Genomic DNA, 17,327 nt, shown 5'->3' on the forward strand with positions numbered 1-17,327 from the left:
AGGCCATCTTCTGCTTGTTTTCCTAGGCCATTTGCAGGGAGCTGGATCAGAAGTGGAGCAGCTGGGACATGAACTGGTGCCCGTATCAGATGCTGGTGTTGTGAGCAGTGGTTTAATTTGTTACACTACAATGCTGGCCCCCTAGGGGAGAATTTTTTTAAATTACACTTGAGTAAATCTATACTCTGAGGATCAAAAGCAGTGTTTCCTGTTTATGTACAGTAATGAAAATCTAGTTTTGGTATTAAAAACATGAAAAACTTTTTTACTTTACCCAATGATTAGCCACAAAACTGTTGTCAAAACGAACAGGGCCTTCTCTGGACTCACCAAAAAGAGAAAACATTTTCATTTATTCCAAAGGAAATAACTGAAAGTTCTTTTGAGAAACTGAATGCAACAGAGGTCAGCTAAGCACCACAAAGAAAAATGTGAAATGACCTAGACACTGACAAAAACATTTCTCTTAAAGGAAGCAATATTTGGAGAACAAACAGTAATTCACAACCCTGTATGCCATACAATACCTACCGGCCGCATGACACTGGCTGGGAAATTCTAAACTGTTCCAGCTTTAACACTGCTAACTCTCTAGTTGGAAACAATGAAATGTTCCCTCTGGAGAGTGTAACTACAGGAGGCTCAGCCCAATTACACCTGGAAGCACAAGACCCAAGAAGGTGTTAAAAACAGAGCTGTCAGCATAGGAAGGCTTGGAATTTCACAGCATACATTTCATTTTTTTATTCTGCTTTAGTTACGGTGAAGAGACATCATTTAAATGACTATATCTAACCAAACACCAGTAGCTCTAATAACCACAATATTTATATAGAGTGCTCTCTTCCAGTAACATAACAATTTAGAAACATTATTTTACTTGACTTTAAACTTGAGGTAGAAGCCATGAAACGTTATTCCCAATCAACAGACAAAAAACTGAAGCACAACATAATTATGCGACTTGTCCAGGGTCCAATATGAATCAGACCTAAAGCTGAGAGTGAACCCAATGTCATGATTACCAGGAATGTGCTCTCACACAGCACTAAGGAGTAGCATTTAAAAATATGCTATATTAGCTAAAGCTTAAAAAGTTTTTCTAATAATTAAGATATACAGAAAATAAAATAAAAATAGAATCACTTGGTGTCTGCTGAAGTGTGGCACACACAGCACTCCCAGCAAGGCATTATTCGCTCATTCTCAACAGCCAGGCCTCAAGGAACAAGGGATGGACGGACAACCAGGAAAGGGCAGGGAATGGTCTATGGTCTCCTCTGTCAGAACCCTCCCAGCTGGGCACAGTCACTCTAGCAGGCTCAGCTTCCACTGCGTTTTTCTGTTGATCTTTGGCGGTACAAAAAGCTCAGCATCTAAAAGACAAGGAGGAAAACTGTGAGACACTCTCTGATTGGTGGCGAGCTGAGAAAGTAACTAAGTGGAAGAAACTGGGTGAACAAGCTCTGCAGCTGCATGACGGCCACCAGCACCGGAGTTCGCATGCCTGTTACACTCGCAGCCTCGTGGTCAGAGCCCTACCTTGAGAAGGACTGCATTTCAGCTCCAGGTATGTTTACCAGTGATTCAAGGGAGAAGAACGTTCTACACTCATATTGAAATTGGAAAGGAGTGGTGGTGGCCATATACATTTAATAAAACTCATCAGATTTACACCTAAGATCTGTGGGATTTACTATCTGTACAACAGCTTGACTGTAAAAGAGCACCAAAAATGTGGTGGCTTGTAGGCAATAAGGAAAGCTAATAGAAATTCTACAGACATGCTGATCAATGAAGATATCCCTGCCTGAAAAGTAAAGGGAGCAGGGGTCAGGGAAGCCTTCATTGTACCTAAAACTCCAGGCATGCTCTAGATTTAAGGACTCTTATCTAACTGAGAATCATATAGCGGAAGTAGAGGTAATATGAAAAATATGTATATATAACGATGTTCTCTCCCAGCATTATTTATGATAATTAAACTTCTAATAGTACATCTGACATGAGCCATAAAGATATTAAAAATTATTTTCAAAGAATATTTTAACAATGTGTGAAAAATATAAAATGGCTTTTAAAAACACCACGGGGGCTGGCACTATGGTGTAGCAGGTGAAGCTGCTGCCGCAGTGCCAGCATCCCATGTGGGCACCGGTTTGAGTCCCAGCTACTCCACGTCCAATCCAGCTCTCTGCTATGGGCTGGGAAAGCAGTAGAAGATGGCCCAAGTGCTTGGGCCCCTGCACCCACATGGGAAACCTAGAGGAGGCTTCTGGTTCCTGGCTTTAGATCGGTACAGCTTTGGCCGCAAGCAGATGGAAGACCTCTTTCTCTCTCTCTCTCTCTCTCTCTCTCTCTGCCTCTCTGTAACTCTGCCTTTCAAATAAATATATAAGTCTTTTAAAAAAATCATGACTTTCAAGTTATAAATATATGTATGTACATATATAGATGCATGACTAGAAATTGTCAAATTTAACTTTCCTTGACATACTTTAGAATCCAGATTGTCTCAACAAATCACATAGATTTTACAATTTTATATATAGAAGGGTATTTCAAATCATTTGTGGAAAATCAAAATAAAAGATAAGTTTATCCTGGTGCAAAAAAATTGTGAACTTTTGATGTACTCCTGGATACTCTGGCTCTTTACCTACCCCATCTTCCCAAAACAAAAAACTAAGTAAAAGCCCACGAGAGTTTTTGATTACTTTGAACCCTAGCACTGAGAAAACATTACTTAAAATGCCAAAAGGCCCATAATTTCATAAAGTGTTTGAATGAGACTTTTTCTTTAAAAAATGTTATAAAGTACTCTATTTCACTTTAAAAACTGCGCATGGGGCAGGGGTTCATTGTTAAGTAGCCCATTAAGACACCCATGTTACACACATATCAGAGTACCCTGGCTCCAGTATCCTGCTGATGCACTCCCTGAGAGGCAGCAGTAATGGCTTGAGCAGTTGGGTTCCTGCTACACACCTGGTAAACCTGGATTGAGTTCCTGGCTTATGGCTGGGGACCCAGCTAGGGGCCATTGCAGTATTTGAGAAGTGAACCACAGGATGGGAGCTATTTGTCTATGTATCTCTCTGCCTCTCAAATAAAACACTTTTAAAAATTAGGCATAAATACAACTATATTTGATTCTATACTTACCTGAGAATAAACATCAAGTATTAACTTTTTGGCAAAGACAGTAATAATTCTGGCAAAAGCTGGATCAGGAGTGGAGGTGGAGGTGGGACTTAACATCTTCTACATTTCCATGTTTGGATTTTATGGCCCTAAAATAATTGTTTTGAAGGCTCTTCAATTTTCACAAGGACCTCATATAAGCAAGGATTATGAAAATGCCCTCGAGGTTCAATGCATGATTGTCAATAGCCAAAAACAGCAATTCCTAAGAACCTTTCTCTTTTTTAAAAGAAGGAGTTAACATTGTTTTAAAATATTTATTCTTATTTATTTAAGGGGAGAGAGAGGGGGAGGGAGGGAGGGAGGGAGAGGGAGAGAGAGAGAGAGAGAGAGGGAGAGAGAGAGAGAGAGAGAGAGAGAGAGAGATACTATCTGCTGGTTCATTTCCCAAACCCTGCAGGAGCCAGGGCTGTGCTAAGCTGAAGCCAAGGACCAGGAATTCCATCTGGGTCTCCCACGTGAGTGGCAGGGACTCAGTAACTGAGCCATCATCTGCTGGCTCCCAAGTGTACCAGCAGGAAGCTGGATGGGAAGTGGAGGCAGAGACAGAGGCAGGACTCCATCCTAGGTACTCAGATGTGGCATGCAGCATCCCAAGTGGAGGCTTAACCTACCGTACACAACACCTGGTCCCAGAAGAATCTTTCTAATGTATATGTAAATATAGACTGTTCAGACTCAAACTGTCACTGTGATATACTTGTATGGACAAGTATATGCCACTGTCAGTAAAATTTTTTTTCAATTATACATTTAAAGTTCTATTGGATTTCACTGCACCAGATCCCATCTAGCAACATCAAAATGACCACACTAAAGATGTATTCTTAGAACTGAGGGAGAATTATAGTTAATAATCAATCTCTTTTTACACTTCTTTCAACACTGACAAATATTCCTTCTGCTTAGCATTATAATAAAAAATTCTCACCAAGAACAGGAACAGAAGTCTTCTGTTGTTGGTAAGAGGCCATGATACTATTTGCAGTAGAACTGGGACCTAGAACCTAAATAGAAAGCAGACTGTATCAGCAAATGCCATCTTACACTTCTGATGACTGCAAAAGCCAGAGGTCATGTCTGGTATAGCATCAAACACAGAAATTTTCTTTTTTCCTATGTGATTTTAATTTTCCACCTTCTACAGTTTCGTCTCAGACATCTAAATCTCCTTTGTCCCAGAAGAACAAGAGGGAAGGGTAGGAAAATTAATCCTACAAAATGCTCTACCTTTTCCAAATGAGCAAGCCCCACCCCAAGGGGAAGGGGGGACAGTACAAAAAGTTACAGAATACAGGGTATCTTACACGCAAGAGTTGTGGGAAATGCATATTTTACATCAAAACAGATAAAAACATGTGCATCCTCTGGAGCAGAATGCAAACTCTGCACACATTGCCAAAGGTAAAACACAGGATCTCACAGGAATTTCATCCTGCAGCAGCCTCTGGACATAGGCCAGGCCCTCTGGTTTGCTGTCACTCATCTCAGAATGTAGTCCCTCAGTCTCAGATGCAATACCATAAGCTCAAAAGCACTTCCAAGACATCCTGAACATATACTAGGACATATGCCATATATTCCTTACCAAACCTAACCAACCAACCAAAACCACATTTTCCTCCTCATTTTCCCTAAAAGAGTCATAAAATTGGTATTAGCAGTTAAGGGGGAAGGGATATGTAAGGGGAAGGCACACATAAGTTGTTAGCTTCACATTCACTACAGTTTTGAAGATAATGATTACATTTCTTCTAGCAAACACCTATTACAGCAAACTGAAGTGTTTGTGGGGTCCTGATTCTTATTTCTATGCTTTGTAAAGTACTTCAACTTAAGTTTCAAAACATTCCAGTGAGGCCGGCGCCGCGGCTCACTAAGCTAATCTTCCGCCTAGCGGCGCAGGCACACCAGGTTCTAGTCCCGGTCGGGGCGCCGGATTCTGTCCCGGTTGCCCCTCTTCCAGGCCAGCTCTCTGCTGTGGCCAGGGAGTGCAGTGGAGGATGGCCCAGGTGCTTGGGCCCTGCATCCCATGGGAGACCAGGAAAAAGCACCTGGCTCCTGGCTCCTGCCATCGGATCAGCGCAGTGCGCCGGCCGCGGCGGCCATTAGAGGGTGAACCAACGGCAAAGGAAGACCTTTCTCTCTGTCTCTCTCTCTCACTGTCCACTCTGCCTGTCCAAAAAAAAAAAAAAAAAATCCAGTGAAGCACAGTGGGGAAGAATTATTCCTATTTCAAAATAAGGAAATCAAGACCCAGGAGGCCTATGTTCTTCTAAGCAGAGTTGATCGCCATCCTCTCTCAGCTCTCAGCCTGCTCTTCTATACATTGCTCATGACTTAGGAGGCCTTACGAAACATTCCTCCTTGTCGGCTGGCTCCCTGCTATGCTCTGTTGGAAGAAGAAAAGGATTTGCTTGCTTCCGCCCCAACAGCAGCTGCTCATTCTGGTTTCCAATGATTTCTGTAAACTTGGAATCAGCCTCATCATGCCCTTTCAGAAATCTGAGGACCAGCTGGCTGTCACCCTCTTCCCAGAGGTTCCAGATGCAGCCCTGCAGGCTCCGGCATCCAAGTTTCTGACCTGTAATAGTCACCGAGGTTTCTCTTTGTAGAGCTGCTTCCTAGACACTACTACTTCTGCATTCCTCCTCTGTAGCCCCCTTTCCCTTGAGTGCTCCATCACTTAACCAATGCATACACTACAGTTTTCCTTACTAGCCTGACGGATAGATCAGTTTTTCTGAATACAAATCAAAACTCTTAATGATAGATTTGAGGTAGGAGAGTGAACAGAGGAGCAAACAACAAGCAAAACAGATGACAATACATTAGAATTCTTCATGGGACACAAAGCTGATTCAGCCCTAAACATTAATAGCAAAGTTCATTGCAACAACACAGAAGTGACAAGTCACATTTTCCATAAAATAAAAGGAAAAACAATTTTCTGTGGTTCCTTTAAAGACTCTGATCCCATCCATGAGTTCCAAACCAGGTTAAGAAGGGCTGACACTTATACCCACTCCCTAACCCAACCTCATGGAAGGCCAGGGGTGGGTATCTGACTTTCCCATCTACTCCAGGACAACTGCTCCATCCAGAAGGGAAAAAGAAGAGCCCATTTAATCTACACCAAGATGTACCAGTTTCACTACAGGCATACAGAAAGTTCTACTGACAGCCCAAACACAAAACTAAGATAATTTAAGTATGGCATGTTATGTTTTAAGCACAGAAAGCATTTTGCTTGACTTTTATTGGGTTGTGTGAATATAAAACTTACAGGCATGGCTGAATTCTGCTGGTAGGTCAGAGTCCAAATTTCTGGAAGTGATCTTTCTACTAACTGCAGAGTGTCTTGAAAGGTCTTCTGTAACTCCCTTCCTTGCTCATCAAACTCAAAGAGGAAGAGTACCTTTAAAATACGGTAGACTTCATCTAAAGAGAAGAAATTTGAGAAAGCGGTAAGTTATGTTCCTAGCTCCCCTGCTTGAATCATACCATAGTTCCCTTTCAAAGCAAACACTTCTAATATCACATTACAGTTGCTTCTTCCCACATTTTCTTCTTTCTTTGGAAATGCTCATATAATTCAACACATCTACTGCAAAAGGAAAACAAACACACTGGGGCCAAGCTGGCAGCAGTGTCCTGCAATGTTCTAGTCCAGCATAGTGCTAATCTCTCACACGTCAGCTGGGTAGACGCCAAAGGAAGGAGGCTTCCAGGTGACTGGTTGAGAAGAGCTGCTTCCAGAACACGCACTGAAATAACCCTTCCTGTTCAAAGTCTTTGTCTTTCCCCAGATGGGAAACTGTGTTTTAATTATCTACTGAATTCTATCTGTGCTGTCCATTTACTGTTTGGGGTGGCCAGGAATCACTGCCAGTACTGAGAATATACCTTTCAGCTTGTCAAGGCTCTGGACCACCTCATTCAGAGCCTCCAAGAGGGCCAGATCCTCCAGCGGACTCCCTTCTTTGAGGCTGTGCTTCTTCCGCTCCGCTTTGCGACGGTTCTTGGAAGATCTCCTGTAGAGTCAGGGAGCTCTTTAAAAGGGGGTCCCCCTGTGACGCACTGACAAAAATGAATGTAGCTGCTGGGAAACTGGATGGTATTGGTATGGGGGGATGGGATAAAATGGCATCATAGTGATAAAGCCACACATAAACGTGGGAGGGGTCTTACAAGCAGGAAATAATAAGGAAAACTCTAAAAAGGGATGTTTTGCTCCAAAGTTTTAATTGAAATACATAGTAAAATGAGGTTAGTTCTGGTAAAAGGATGGAACAATGAACAGAAGAACAACCAATGCAAATTTTAATATAATAAGGTAAATAAATTTAAAGACAAAAATAAATTTAAAGAAGGTGGAAAAAGACATACTAGATTAAAATCTGAATATAATGAAATATATATGAATCCCATGTTTTCCTGGCTCAGAGATCTTTCATTTTGTCATTTGTTTTGTTTGGGGCTTTCTCTCCCCAACTTTTTTTTTAAAAAAAAAGGATTTATTTATTTATTTATTTGAAAGGCAGAGTTACACAGAGAGGGAGAGAAAGAGGGAGGGAGGGAGGGAGAGAGAAAGAGAGAGAGAGAGACAGACAGACAGACAGTTCTTCCATCTGCTAGTTCACTCCCCAAATGGCTGCAATGGCCAGGGCTAAGCCAGGCCAGAGCCAGGAGCTTCATCTGGGCCTTTCCTGTGGGTGGCAGAGGCCCAAGCACTTGGGCCATCTTCTGCTACTTTCCCAGGCCACTAGAAGGGAGCCGGATCAGGGGCCAGTACTATGGCACAGCAGGTTAAAGTCCTGGCCTGCAGTGCCAGCATCCCATATGGGTGCTGGTTCAAGTCCAGGTTACTCCACTTCCAATCCAGCTCCCTGCTAATGCATCTGGGAGATCAGAGGAAGATGGCCCAAGTACTTGGGCCCCTGGACCCTCGTGGGAGACCTGGAAAGAAGCTCTGACTCCTGGCTTCAGATCACCCACCTCAGGCCATTGTGGGCATTTGCGGAGTGAACCAACAGACAGAAGACCCCTCTCTCTCTCTCTGTGTTTCTACCTCTCTCCGCAACTCTTTCAAATAAACAAAAATAAATCCTTAAAAAAAAAAAAAAAAAAGAAACAACCAAGAAGCAGCTAGAAAGGAGCTGGATCAGAAGTTGAGCAGCAAGGATACAAACCAGTGTCCATATGGGATGCATCTCAGGTGGTAGCTTTACCCAATAAGCAACAATGCTGCCCCTCTCAATTCTTTTTTTTTTTTTTTTTTTTTTTTTAAGATTTACTTGTTTATTTTGAAAGAGTTACAGAGAGAGAGGAAGAGACAAAGAAACAGAGATCTTCCATCCACTAGTTCACTCCCCACATGGTTACAATTGCCAGTGCTGGGCCAGGGTAGAGCTAGGAATTTCTTCCACGACTCCTCCCACAGGAGTGGCAGGGGCTCAGACACTTGGGCCATCCTCTGCTGCTTTCCCAGGCCATTAGCAGGGAGCTGGATCAGAAGTGGAACAGCTGGGACAGGGACTGGTGCCCATATGGGATGCCAGCATCACAGGCAGCGGCTTTACCTGCTATGCCACAAGGCTGGTCTCTCCCCAACTCTTAGAAGTCCAGTTCTAGTTATCTTTCTTGCAATTTCTCATCATCTCATATAATGTCATAGACTCTTGCTATGAATTGCTAAAACATTGTTTAAATATATAATTTTGCATTATTTCATGTCTCCCAAACAAAATAAGTTCTTATAAATAAAATCTCTTTCAAAGTTGTTGGTAACTGTCACTGAACATAGCATACAGGTGTTCAGTAAATAGTTTTGCCAAATTGCTGAGTAAAAGTGTGATGATTTAATTTATATTTTAATTTCTTCCAATCATGATTTTGAACTGAAGAAACCTGAATCCTTTTTCTTCATCATTTCATTTTTTTGGTGCTACACATTATAGTCACTTAACATTTGCTCGATGAGTAAAATCAGATGTCATATAAATTGTGTACCCAACAGAAGAACCTCATGGGCACTGGGCAAGTACATATGTCACAAAGCTGTAGAAGGAAACATTTCAACATAAAGTCTAATGTTTCTGTGAGACTGGGAAAGTCATCGCACAGCTTCCACATAGCTTTGAAGAATATCCTCCCCGCTCCCACCTTACTGGCCTAGTAGAAAACCTTCCTTGCTTTTACTTTCCTCATTCACCCCAGGGATGGTCATTCTGATGAAAAAATAGGATACATACGCTGATATCCTGGAGTTGCTATGGGAGTATTTGCTACTCATCTCACTGCCACTCACAATACTGCTAGTTTCAGAGAAGAGGTCTGCCTCTTGACCATGGGGCATCTCATCATCTAGAAAAGAAGAACCAGATAGCACCGGAAAACATTCTCTGTTAGCCTGGGTTCACCTTCAAGAGGTGAAGTGGATCACAGTCAACCGGAGCACATGAATGGTATCACAAAGTTATTCTCAAAATGAATGAGACAACACTGAAATAAAGTTCTTTTTATTATAAATCAGTAGTTTACTAAAGTTCTTTTTTGTTTTAGGAAACACAGAAACTTCTTTAGTGGAAGAGATATGGTCACTGCTCTGGTTGGATAAGGTAGGTGGGAAAGTCTAGCAGAAATCTTGTCCGCAAAGCCTCCCCTAACACATATAAGCATAGCCATCCACGGCCCCCGAGAGCTTGAGTGACAGCCTCAGCCTTCCCCATGGGGTCAGGATTGTCAAATCACAGGGAACACCTAGCAGCTTGGACAATGGGTGGTACTGACTGACCTCCACCTCCCCACCAGGTATCAGAGGTCTTCGCACAGACACTCACCCAGATCCACCTGCTGTGCTCGCTCCTTGAGCTCTCGAACCACCAACAGACGTTCTTTATGGCGGCTGAATGTGGCTGTCTGAGACTCCAGAAACGCCATGTAATTTTTATAGGCTGGTAAGGCAGCAGGAAAAAGAATTTGAGCACAATGTTTAACCAAAGAGAAAAAACTAAGCAGGGAGGTACTGGATTAGAATTTTTTTTTTTCGTTTCCTGAGAAATTCTTTATTTCTTTTTTTTTTTTAACTTTTATTTAATGAATATAAATTTCCAAAGTACGATTTATGGATTACAATGGCTTCCCCCACATACCGTCCCTCCCACCCACTACCCTCCCCTTTCCCACTCCCTCTCCCCTTCCATTCACATCAAGATTCATTTTTGATTATCTTAATATACAGAAGATCAGCTTAGTATACATTAAGTAAGGATTTCAACAGTTTGCTCCCACACAGAAACATAAAGTGAAAAATAATAATGATTTTTTTTAAATGATGATGAAATCAGATCAGACCTATTGTCATGTTTAATCCCAGTAGGATTAGAATTTAATAAAATGAAAGAGGTTATTATGTCTCTCAAATAAATGAGCGCTAATGAAATAAAGTTCAGATTCCAGATCTCAGTGTCATCAATATCATACAGAACACTCTCAACTACCAAACTTGAAATCACCTGAATGGAGATTTGCTATCTAACCCAAAAAGACTGGCAAATAAATGTTGTGCACAGGAAGCTGTTAACAAAAATAGGAGGCAAATTACTTAAATGTTTCTTCCTAAGCATCTATTAAAATGCTCATGAACTAATAATGTCTGAAAATTATCATCCAAGAGAAAAACACACAAGAGGAAAAAGGCCCTAACAGAATATACAAAAACAACACGGGGGCTGGCACTATGGCTTAGAAGGTCAAGTCTCCATCTGCAGTGTGCACATCCAGTTCCCATCTAACTCCCTGCTAATGGCCTGGGAAGGTAGTGGACGATGGCCCAAGTGCATGGGCCCCTGTCCCAAGTGCATGGGCCCCTGTCCCCACGTGGGAGACACAGAAGAACCTCCCAGCTTTGGTCGGCCCAGCTCTGGCCATTGCAGCCATTTGGGGAGTGAACCGGCAGACGGAAGACTTCTCTCTCTGTCTCTCCCGCTGTCTGTCTGTAACTCTGCTTCTCAAATAAATAAATCTTCAGAAATATATGTATAAACAAAATAATACTACCACCCAAGGATACATTTTACTCATAGGTATTAGTTTTATGCAGATGAATTATTTGCATGTTTCTAGGTCCTTTTTACTGGTGAAAATCCAAGTAAGAGCTGGCCAGGCAAACTGTTACAGGGTCAGGAAGGATGCTTTCAAAATCTAGTCATGGGGCTGGCGCTATGGCACAGAGGGTTAAAGCCTTGCCCTGAAGCACCAGCATCCCATATGGGCGCTGGTTCTAGTCCTGGCTACTACTCTTCCAATCCAGCTCTCTGGTATGGCCTGGGAATGCAGTAGAAGATGGCCCAAGTCCTTGGGCCCCTGAACCCACGTGGGAGACCTGGAAGAATCTCCTGGCTTCGAATCATTGCGACCATCTGGGAAGTGAACCAGTGGATGGAAGAACTCTCTCTATCTGTCTCTACATCTCTCTGTAACTCTGTATTTCAAATAAATAAAATAAATCTAAAAAAAAAATCTAGTCACTAGGCATACCAAAGGTGAATGACACAAAAATTATCTCACCAACACTTTTAATTACCACAGGAAAGCAGGATAATAAGAATGGGGAGGTGGATGTCAATTAACCTAAGAAAGGCTAGACACTACTTGCAGGATAGGCTTGTTTAAAAAGACAAAGGGGGGCCGGCACCGCGGCTCACTAGGTTAATCCTCTGCCTTTCGGCGCCAGCACACCAGGTTCTAGTCCCGGTCGGGGCGCCGGATTCTGTCCCGGTTGCCCCTCTTCCAGGCCAGCTGTGGCCAGGGAGTGCAGTGGAGGATGGCCCAAGTGCTTGGGCCCTGCACGCCATGGGAAACCAGGATAAGCACCTGGCTTCTGCCATCGGATCAGCGCGGTGCGCCGGCCGCAGCGCGCCGGCTGCAGCGGCCATTGGAGGGTGAACCAACGGCAAAAGGAAGACCTTTCTCTCTGTCTCTCACTGTCCACTCTGCCTGTCAAAAAAAAAAAAAAGACAAAGGGGCAGGGGCAATGGTGTAGTGGTTAAGCCACCTTCTACAGCACTGGCATCTCATATGGGTGCCGATTCAAGTCCCAGCTGCTCCACTTCCAATCCAGCTCCTTGCTAATGGCCTGGAAAAAGCAGTGGAAGATGGCCCAAGTCTTTGGAACCTGCCACCCATGTGGGAGGCCCAGATGAAGCTCCTGGCTCCTGGTTTCTGGCTTCAGATCAGCCCAACTCTGGCCACTGGGGCCATTGGGGAGTGAACTAACAGATGGAGGACCTCTCTCCCTCTCCCTCTCTCTCTATTACTCTGCCTTTGAAACAAATAAATAAATCTTTTTTTTTTTTTTTAAGTCAAAGCTTAAAATCAACCCTCACTGCCTTAGATTTCTGTGAGTCAAATTGATGTTGTTTTTCACTTGTCTTTAAGGGTACACAGTGACAAGACTATTCTAGAACTGCTAAAACTCAGCTGTTCTCTAGAAAACATAAACTTCGTTTGCGAGAGTTCTGATTTCTTTCTTTACTATTCTCAAGATTTTCAAACATACACAAAAGTTGTAATAATTCAATGAACACAAATACGTTTCAAAGTTTTACCAACTGTAAACATTTTTGCCATATTATTTCCTGTTTCTCTGTGAACACAGGCACAAACACATTCATGGTTACTATTGTGAAACCTTTTAGGAGTAAGTTGTAGATATGATGCTTCACTCCTAAGTACTTCAGCATTTCTCTCTTAAGATTAATAAGGATATCTTCTTCTATAACCATATTACGTAAGTGCAGGAAACTAACCATTGATAGAATAGTATTATCTAATATAGTTTGATAGAATAGTATTATCTAATATAGTTTACCAACTATTCCCAAATACAGATTCTTTTTTTCCCCCACTGTGCAACCTGCTTCAGTGCCAGTGGTGTAGAGGCGCAGGGGACAGGCACTGGTTCAGAGACCCAGTTGGCTCTGACAAGGGATACTAGGAAAGGGCAGGAGGACAAGCCCACGCTTTACAATGATTCTGAAATGAATTTTATAAGTCTCTAACATTAAAATCTCTTGTGTGTTACCATTTAACAAGTTAACATATTTTTTAAATTTCTGATTGAGTCCACACAATATATTAAGAAATGCAGTAACAGAAGGACTGCTCTCCCATTTATATCTCTTCTAACTTCTCCAAATACTGATACAAAATCAAATGAGGAATTCTAAATATAACCCTCACCTTCTAAAATGGAAGGCTTTATGTTGGTTTCTATAATATCCAGTCTGTTGTATTTGTATACCTAAAAGGAAAAACACAATAATTTTAGGCAGGAAAATGTCTAGTCACTGGCAAGTTAAGATACATGAAAAGAGGGGCCAGCATTATGGTGTAGTAGGTTAAGCAATCACCCACGATGCTGGCATCCCACACAGGCACTACTTTGAGTGCCAGCTGTTCCACTTCCAATCTAGCTCTGCTAACATGCCTAGGAAAGCAGCAGAAGATGGCCCAAGTACCTAGACCCCTGCCACCCACACGGGAGTCTCAGATAAAGTTCCAGGATCCTGGCTTTGGCCTGGCCCAGCCCTGTTGCAGCCAGTTGGGGGGTGAATCAGAGAATGGAAGATCTCTCTCAGTTTCTCCCTTTCTCTCTTCACCCTGCCTTTCAAACAAATAATCTTTAAAAGAAGAAGGATCTTTTAAAAAATACTTGAAAAAAAATGGGTCAGTTTCAGGGATGAGCAGTATTATTTTCCTGAGGAGCAGGCCTCCTATAAGGTGCCCAAGGAAATTTACCTCAGTAAACAACAGTAATATTTCATATATAGAGAATTCAAAACATTATCAAAGATAATATTTTAAAAATGGTTTTAAAAGCACCCTTAGACCAGAAATCTAAACTGTTTCTACTTAATTTCATTCACCTCTGAACACAGGAGATTCCAGTTGATTTGGTCTCTGTTGCAATCTCTCTGCTTAGTATCCAACATATGGAGGATTTTAAAAATTCTCTTACCAGCCTCAGTGCCTCTTCCCAGGCAGCTCCTTCTAACAGCAAGAGAACAGCTTCTTCATAATCCTGACAAGGGAATAGCAAGGAAGACGCCGGGTGAGTGTCAGATGCTATCAGAACCAAGGGCAAACCTGGTCACAGAACTACTCCACTCTCCCTGGCAGCCCTTGCAGTCCCAGTTCTCAGCATGGTGCCTGGCCCAGTCTCCATGCTCCATAAATACTGGTACAAAGACAAGGGAGAGGAGTTTCTCCTGGAAATAATGATGAAACACAAGTACCACCTCTCTGCATTCCTGGGCGGCAAGACCAAAAGGACTATTAGAAATGCCCACCCCTCCACTTCACCTAGTAGGACTTGGCAGGTGCAGGTGGGCTCCAGAACGGCTAATACGATTACACACTGAAAAGGGGTAGACAAACAGTAATCTTCTCAACATGTTCAGTTTTTTAAAATACATTTTTCTAATTTATTTTGAAAAACTTCAAAGCTACAGAAAACTGGAAAATGACTGTAATAAGTTCCTGTATATTCCAAAGTTCTTAAGTTTTTTTTTTTAAATAAATATATACATTTTTATTTTTCCTTACTTGAGAGGCAGAGAGAAAGAGATATCAATGTTACATTTGCTGGTTCACTCCCCAAGTGCCTCCAACAGCCAGGGCTGGGCCAGGCTGAAGCTAGAGTCTAGAATTCCACCTGGGTCTCCCACATGGGTGGCAGGAATTCAGGTACTTGGGCCATTGTCTGATGTCTCCCAAGCTCATTAGCAGGAAGCTGAATCAGAAGTAGAGTAGACAGAACTTAAACGAGGCATCCCAATATGGGACATGAGCATTCTAAGCAGAAGCTTAACCTGCTATACCTGCTATCCTACAATATCTGCCCAATCTTCAGTTTTGATGCTGTGCCTTTATCAGGAAAATATTTTATGTTCCCCAACTTGTAATTACTAAATATAGTGATAAATCATATAGAATGTAACACATTTTAAAAAGATGAAACTCATAACAGAGTAAATCAAAGGGGCCAGCGCTGTGCATAGCAGGTTGGACTGCCACCTGTGGTGCCAGCATCCCATATGGGCGCAAGTTCAAGTCCCATCTGCTCCACTTCCCATCCAGCTCCCTGCTAATGTGGCTGGAAAAGCAGTGGAAAATGGCCCAAGTGCTTGGGCCCATGCACCCACATGGGAGACCCAGATGAAGCTCCTGGCTCCTGGCTTCAGATTGGCCCAGCTCTGGTCATTGTGGCCATTTGGGGAGTGAACCAGCAGATGGAAGATTTCTCGGTCTCTCCCTTTCTTTCTGTACGTTGCCTTTCAAAAAAAAAAAAATAGATAAATCTTCAAAAAAAAAAAGCAAAGCAAAGCCTATCACACAGAATATTATTTTATTTTGGTTAAAACTCCTTTCTCATATATACATATATATATATATACATAGACACACACACACACACACATACATATACATACATGCATGCTTACACGGAGAAAACCCTGGAAAGATATATAACATGAGGCTAAAAATATCAAACTTGGAGTATCAGGAATAAGGTGCTTTCATGTTCTTGTCTTTCAGTATTTTAAATGATATACAATATGCATATACTACTATAAATACGTTATTAAGAGGCTTCCATAGCCTTGGCAGCTCATGACAAAAGCCTCGGGTGATTACTGACTCCATAAACAAGAGTGTCAATTGCTAAATCAACAACGGGAGTCACTGTGCGCCTGCTCCCCATGTAGGACCTCTGTCCTTAATGTGTTGTACTATGCAAATTAACAGTAAAACTACTACTCAAACAGTACTCTATACTTTGTGTCTGTGTGTGTGCTGTCTGTTGAAATCTTTACTTAGTATATACTAAGTATATAAAAATAATTGAAAATGAATCCTGATGAAGAATGGGATGGGAGAGGGAGTGGGAGATGGGATGGTTGCAGGTGGGAGGGAGGTTATGGGGGAAAAAGCAGCTATAATTCAAAAAGTTGTACTTTGGAAATTTATATTTATTAAATAAAAGTTGAAAAAATGTTATTTTTCAATTAAAGATTTAATAAAAGTAAATATTTTATTCCCATACCCCAAATCACAAAGGAACACAGTAGAATGTGCTGCCTGACCTGTAGAATATGAGTGAGTGTGTGTATCACTGAGGCAAAATTCACATAACACTGACTTGGTCACTTTATACAACTGCTGGTACTTAATGTATTTCTAATGCTGTGGTCTCCTTACTTTCAGAAGTTTTCAGTACCCCAGGGTGGACGTTGTGGTGCAGCAAGGTAAGCCACTACTTGGGATGCCTGGTCTGAGTCCTGACTTTTCTGCTTCCAATATAACTTTGTTACTGCATTCTGGGAGGCAGTAGAATGATGGCTAAAGTACCTGGGCCCCTGCCAACTGTGGGAGACCCGGATGAAATTCTGGGCTCCTGTCTTTGGCCTGGTTCTGCTCTGACTGCTGCAGGCATTTGAAAAGCCAAATAGCAGAGTGAAGATCTCTGTCATTCTACTTTTCAAGTAGATGAAATAAATATATATATTTTTAGGCATAAAAGATACTTGATAAAAACAAAATGATGAAAATCTATATATTTTTTTAAAAAAAGGACTAAAGTTTTCCCATGTCCCATATACTTCATATGCACTGATGAATCACTCCCCATTTCCCACTCCCAGCATTCCCCTGGTAACCTCTAATCTGCTGTCTCTGGATTTGCCTATTCTGGATGCATCTCATCAAAGGAACCAAACAATAGTAACCTTTGGTGTCTGACTGCTTTCACTTAGCCTAATGTTTTGAGGGTTCCTCCAACTTGCAGCACATATCAGTTCTTCATTCTGAGTAGTATTTCATTTTATATACAGACCAGTTTGTTTACCCATTCATCCATGGAGGGGCATCTGGGTTGTCTGCCCCTCTGGCTACCATGAAGCATGCTGTTATAAACAGACATGTACCAGTGTCTTTTGTGGACATGTTTTTACTTCTCTTGAATGTATGTATCTAGGAGTTAACTGCTGGGTCACATGTTAACTGCTTAATTTCAAAGAGTTTCCAAACTGTTTTCCCCAGAGAATGCATAATTTTAT

General features: G+C 42.0%; 1 protein-coding gene across 3 annotated transcripts in view; it reads right to left on the bottom strand.

Moving 5' to 3' along the window:
- Positions 1-719: 719 nt before the first annotated feature.
- The window catches only part of ELP1 (elongator acetyltransferase complex subunit 1), a 74,150-nt gene continuing 57,542 nt past the window's right edge, over positions 720-17,327 (bottom strand). For 2 of the 3 annotated variants that reach the window (XM_051842674.2, XM_070070982.1), the window contains 8 exons: positions 14,228-14,290; positions 13,450-13,510; positions 10,047-10,160; positions 9,459-9,570; positions 7,111-7,238; positions 6,491-6,645; positions 4,136-4,211; positions 720-1,376 (listed from right to left, as the gene is read on the bottom strand). In XM_051842674.2, coding sequence (XP_051698634.1) covers positions 1,309-1,376; positions 4,136-4,211; positions 6,491-6,645; positions 7,111-7,238; positions 9,459-9,570; positions 10,047-10,160; positions 13,450-13,510; positions 14,228-14,290 — 777 coding nt within the window. In that variant the 3' untranslated portion in view covers positions 720-1,308. 3 annotated transcript variants of the gene reach the window in all.

The sequence above is a fragment of the Oryctolagus cuniculus genome, chromosome 1 (genome assembly GCF_964237555.1).
Source record: "Oryctolagus cuniculus chromosome 1, mOryCun1.1, whole genome shotgun sequence".
Classification (NCBI taxonomy): Eukaryota; Metazoa; Chordata; class Mammalia; order Lagomorpha; family Leporidae; genus Oryctolagus; species Oryctolagus cuniculus.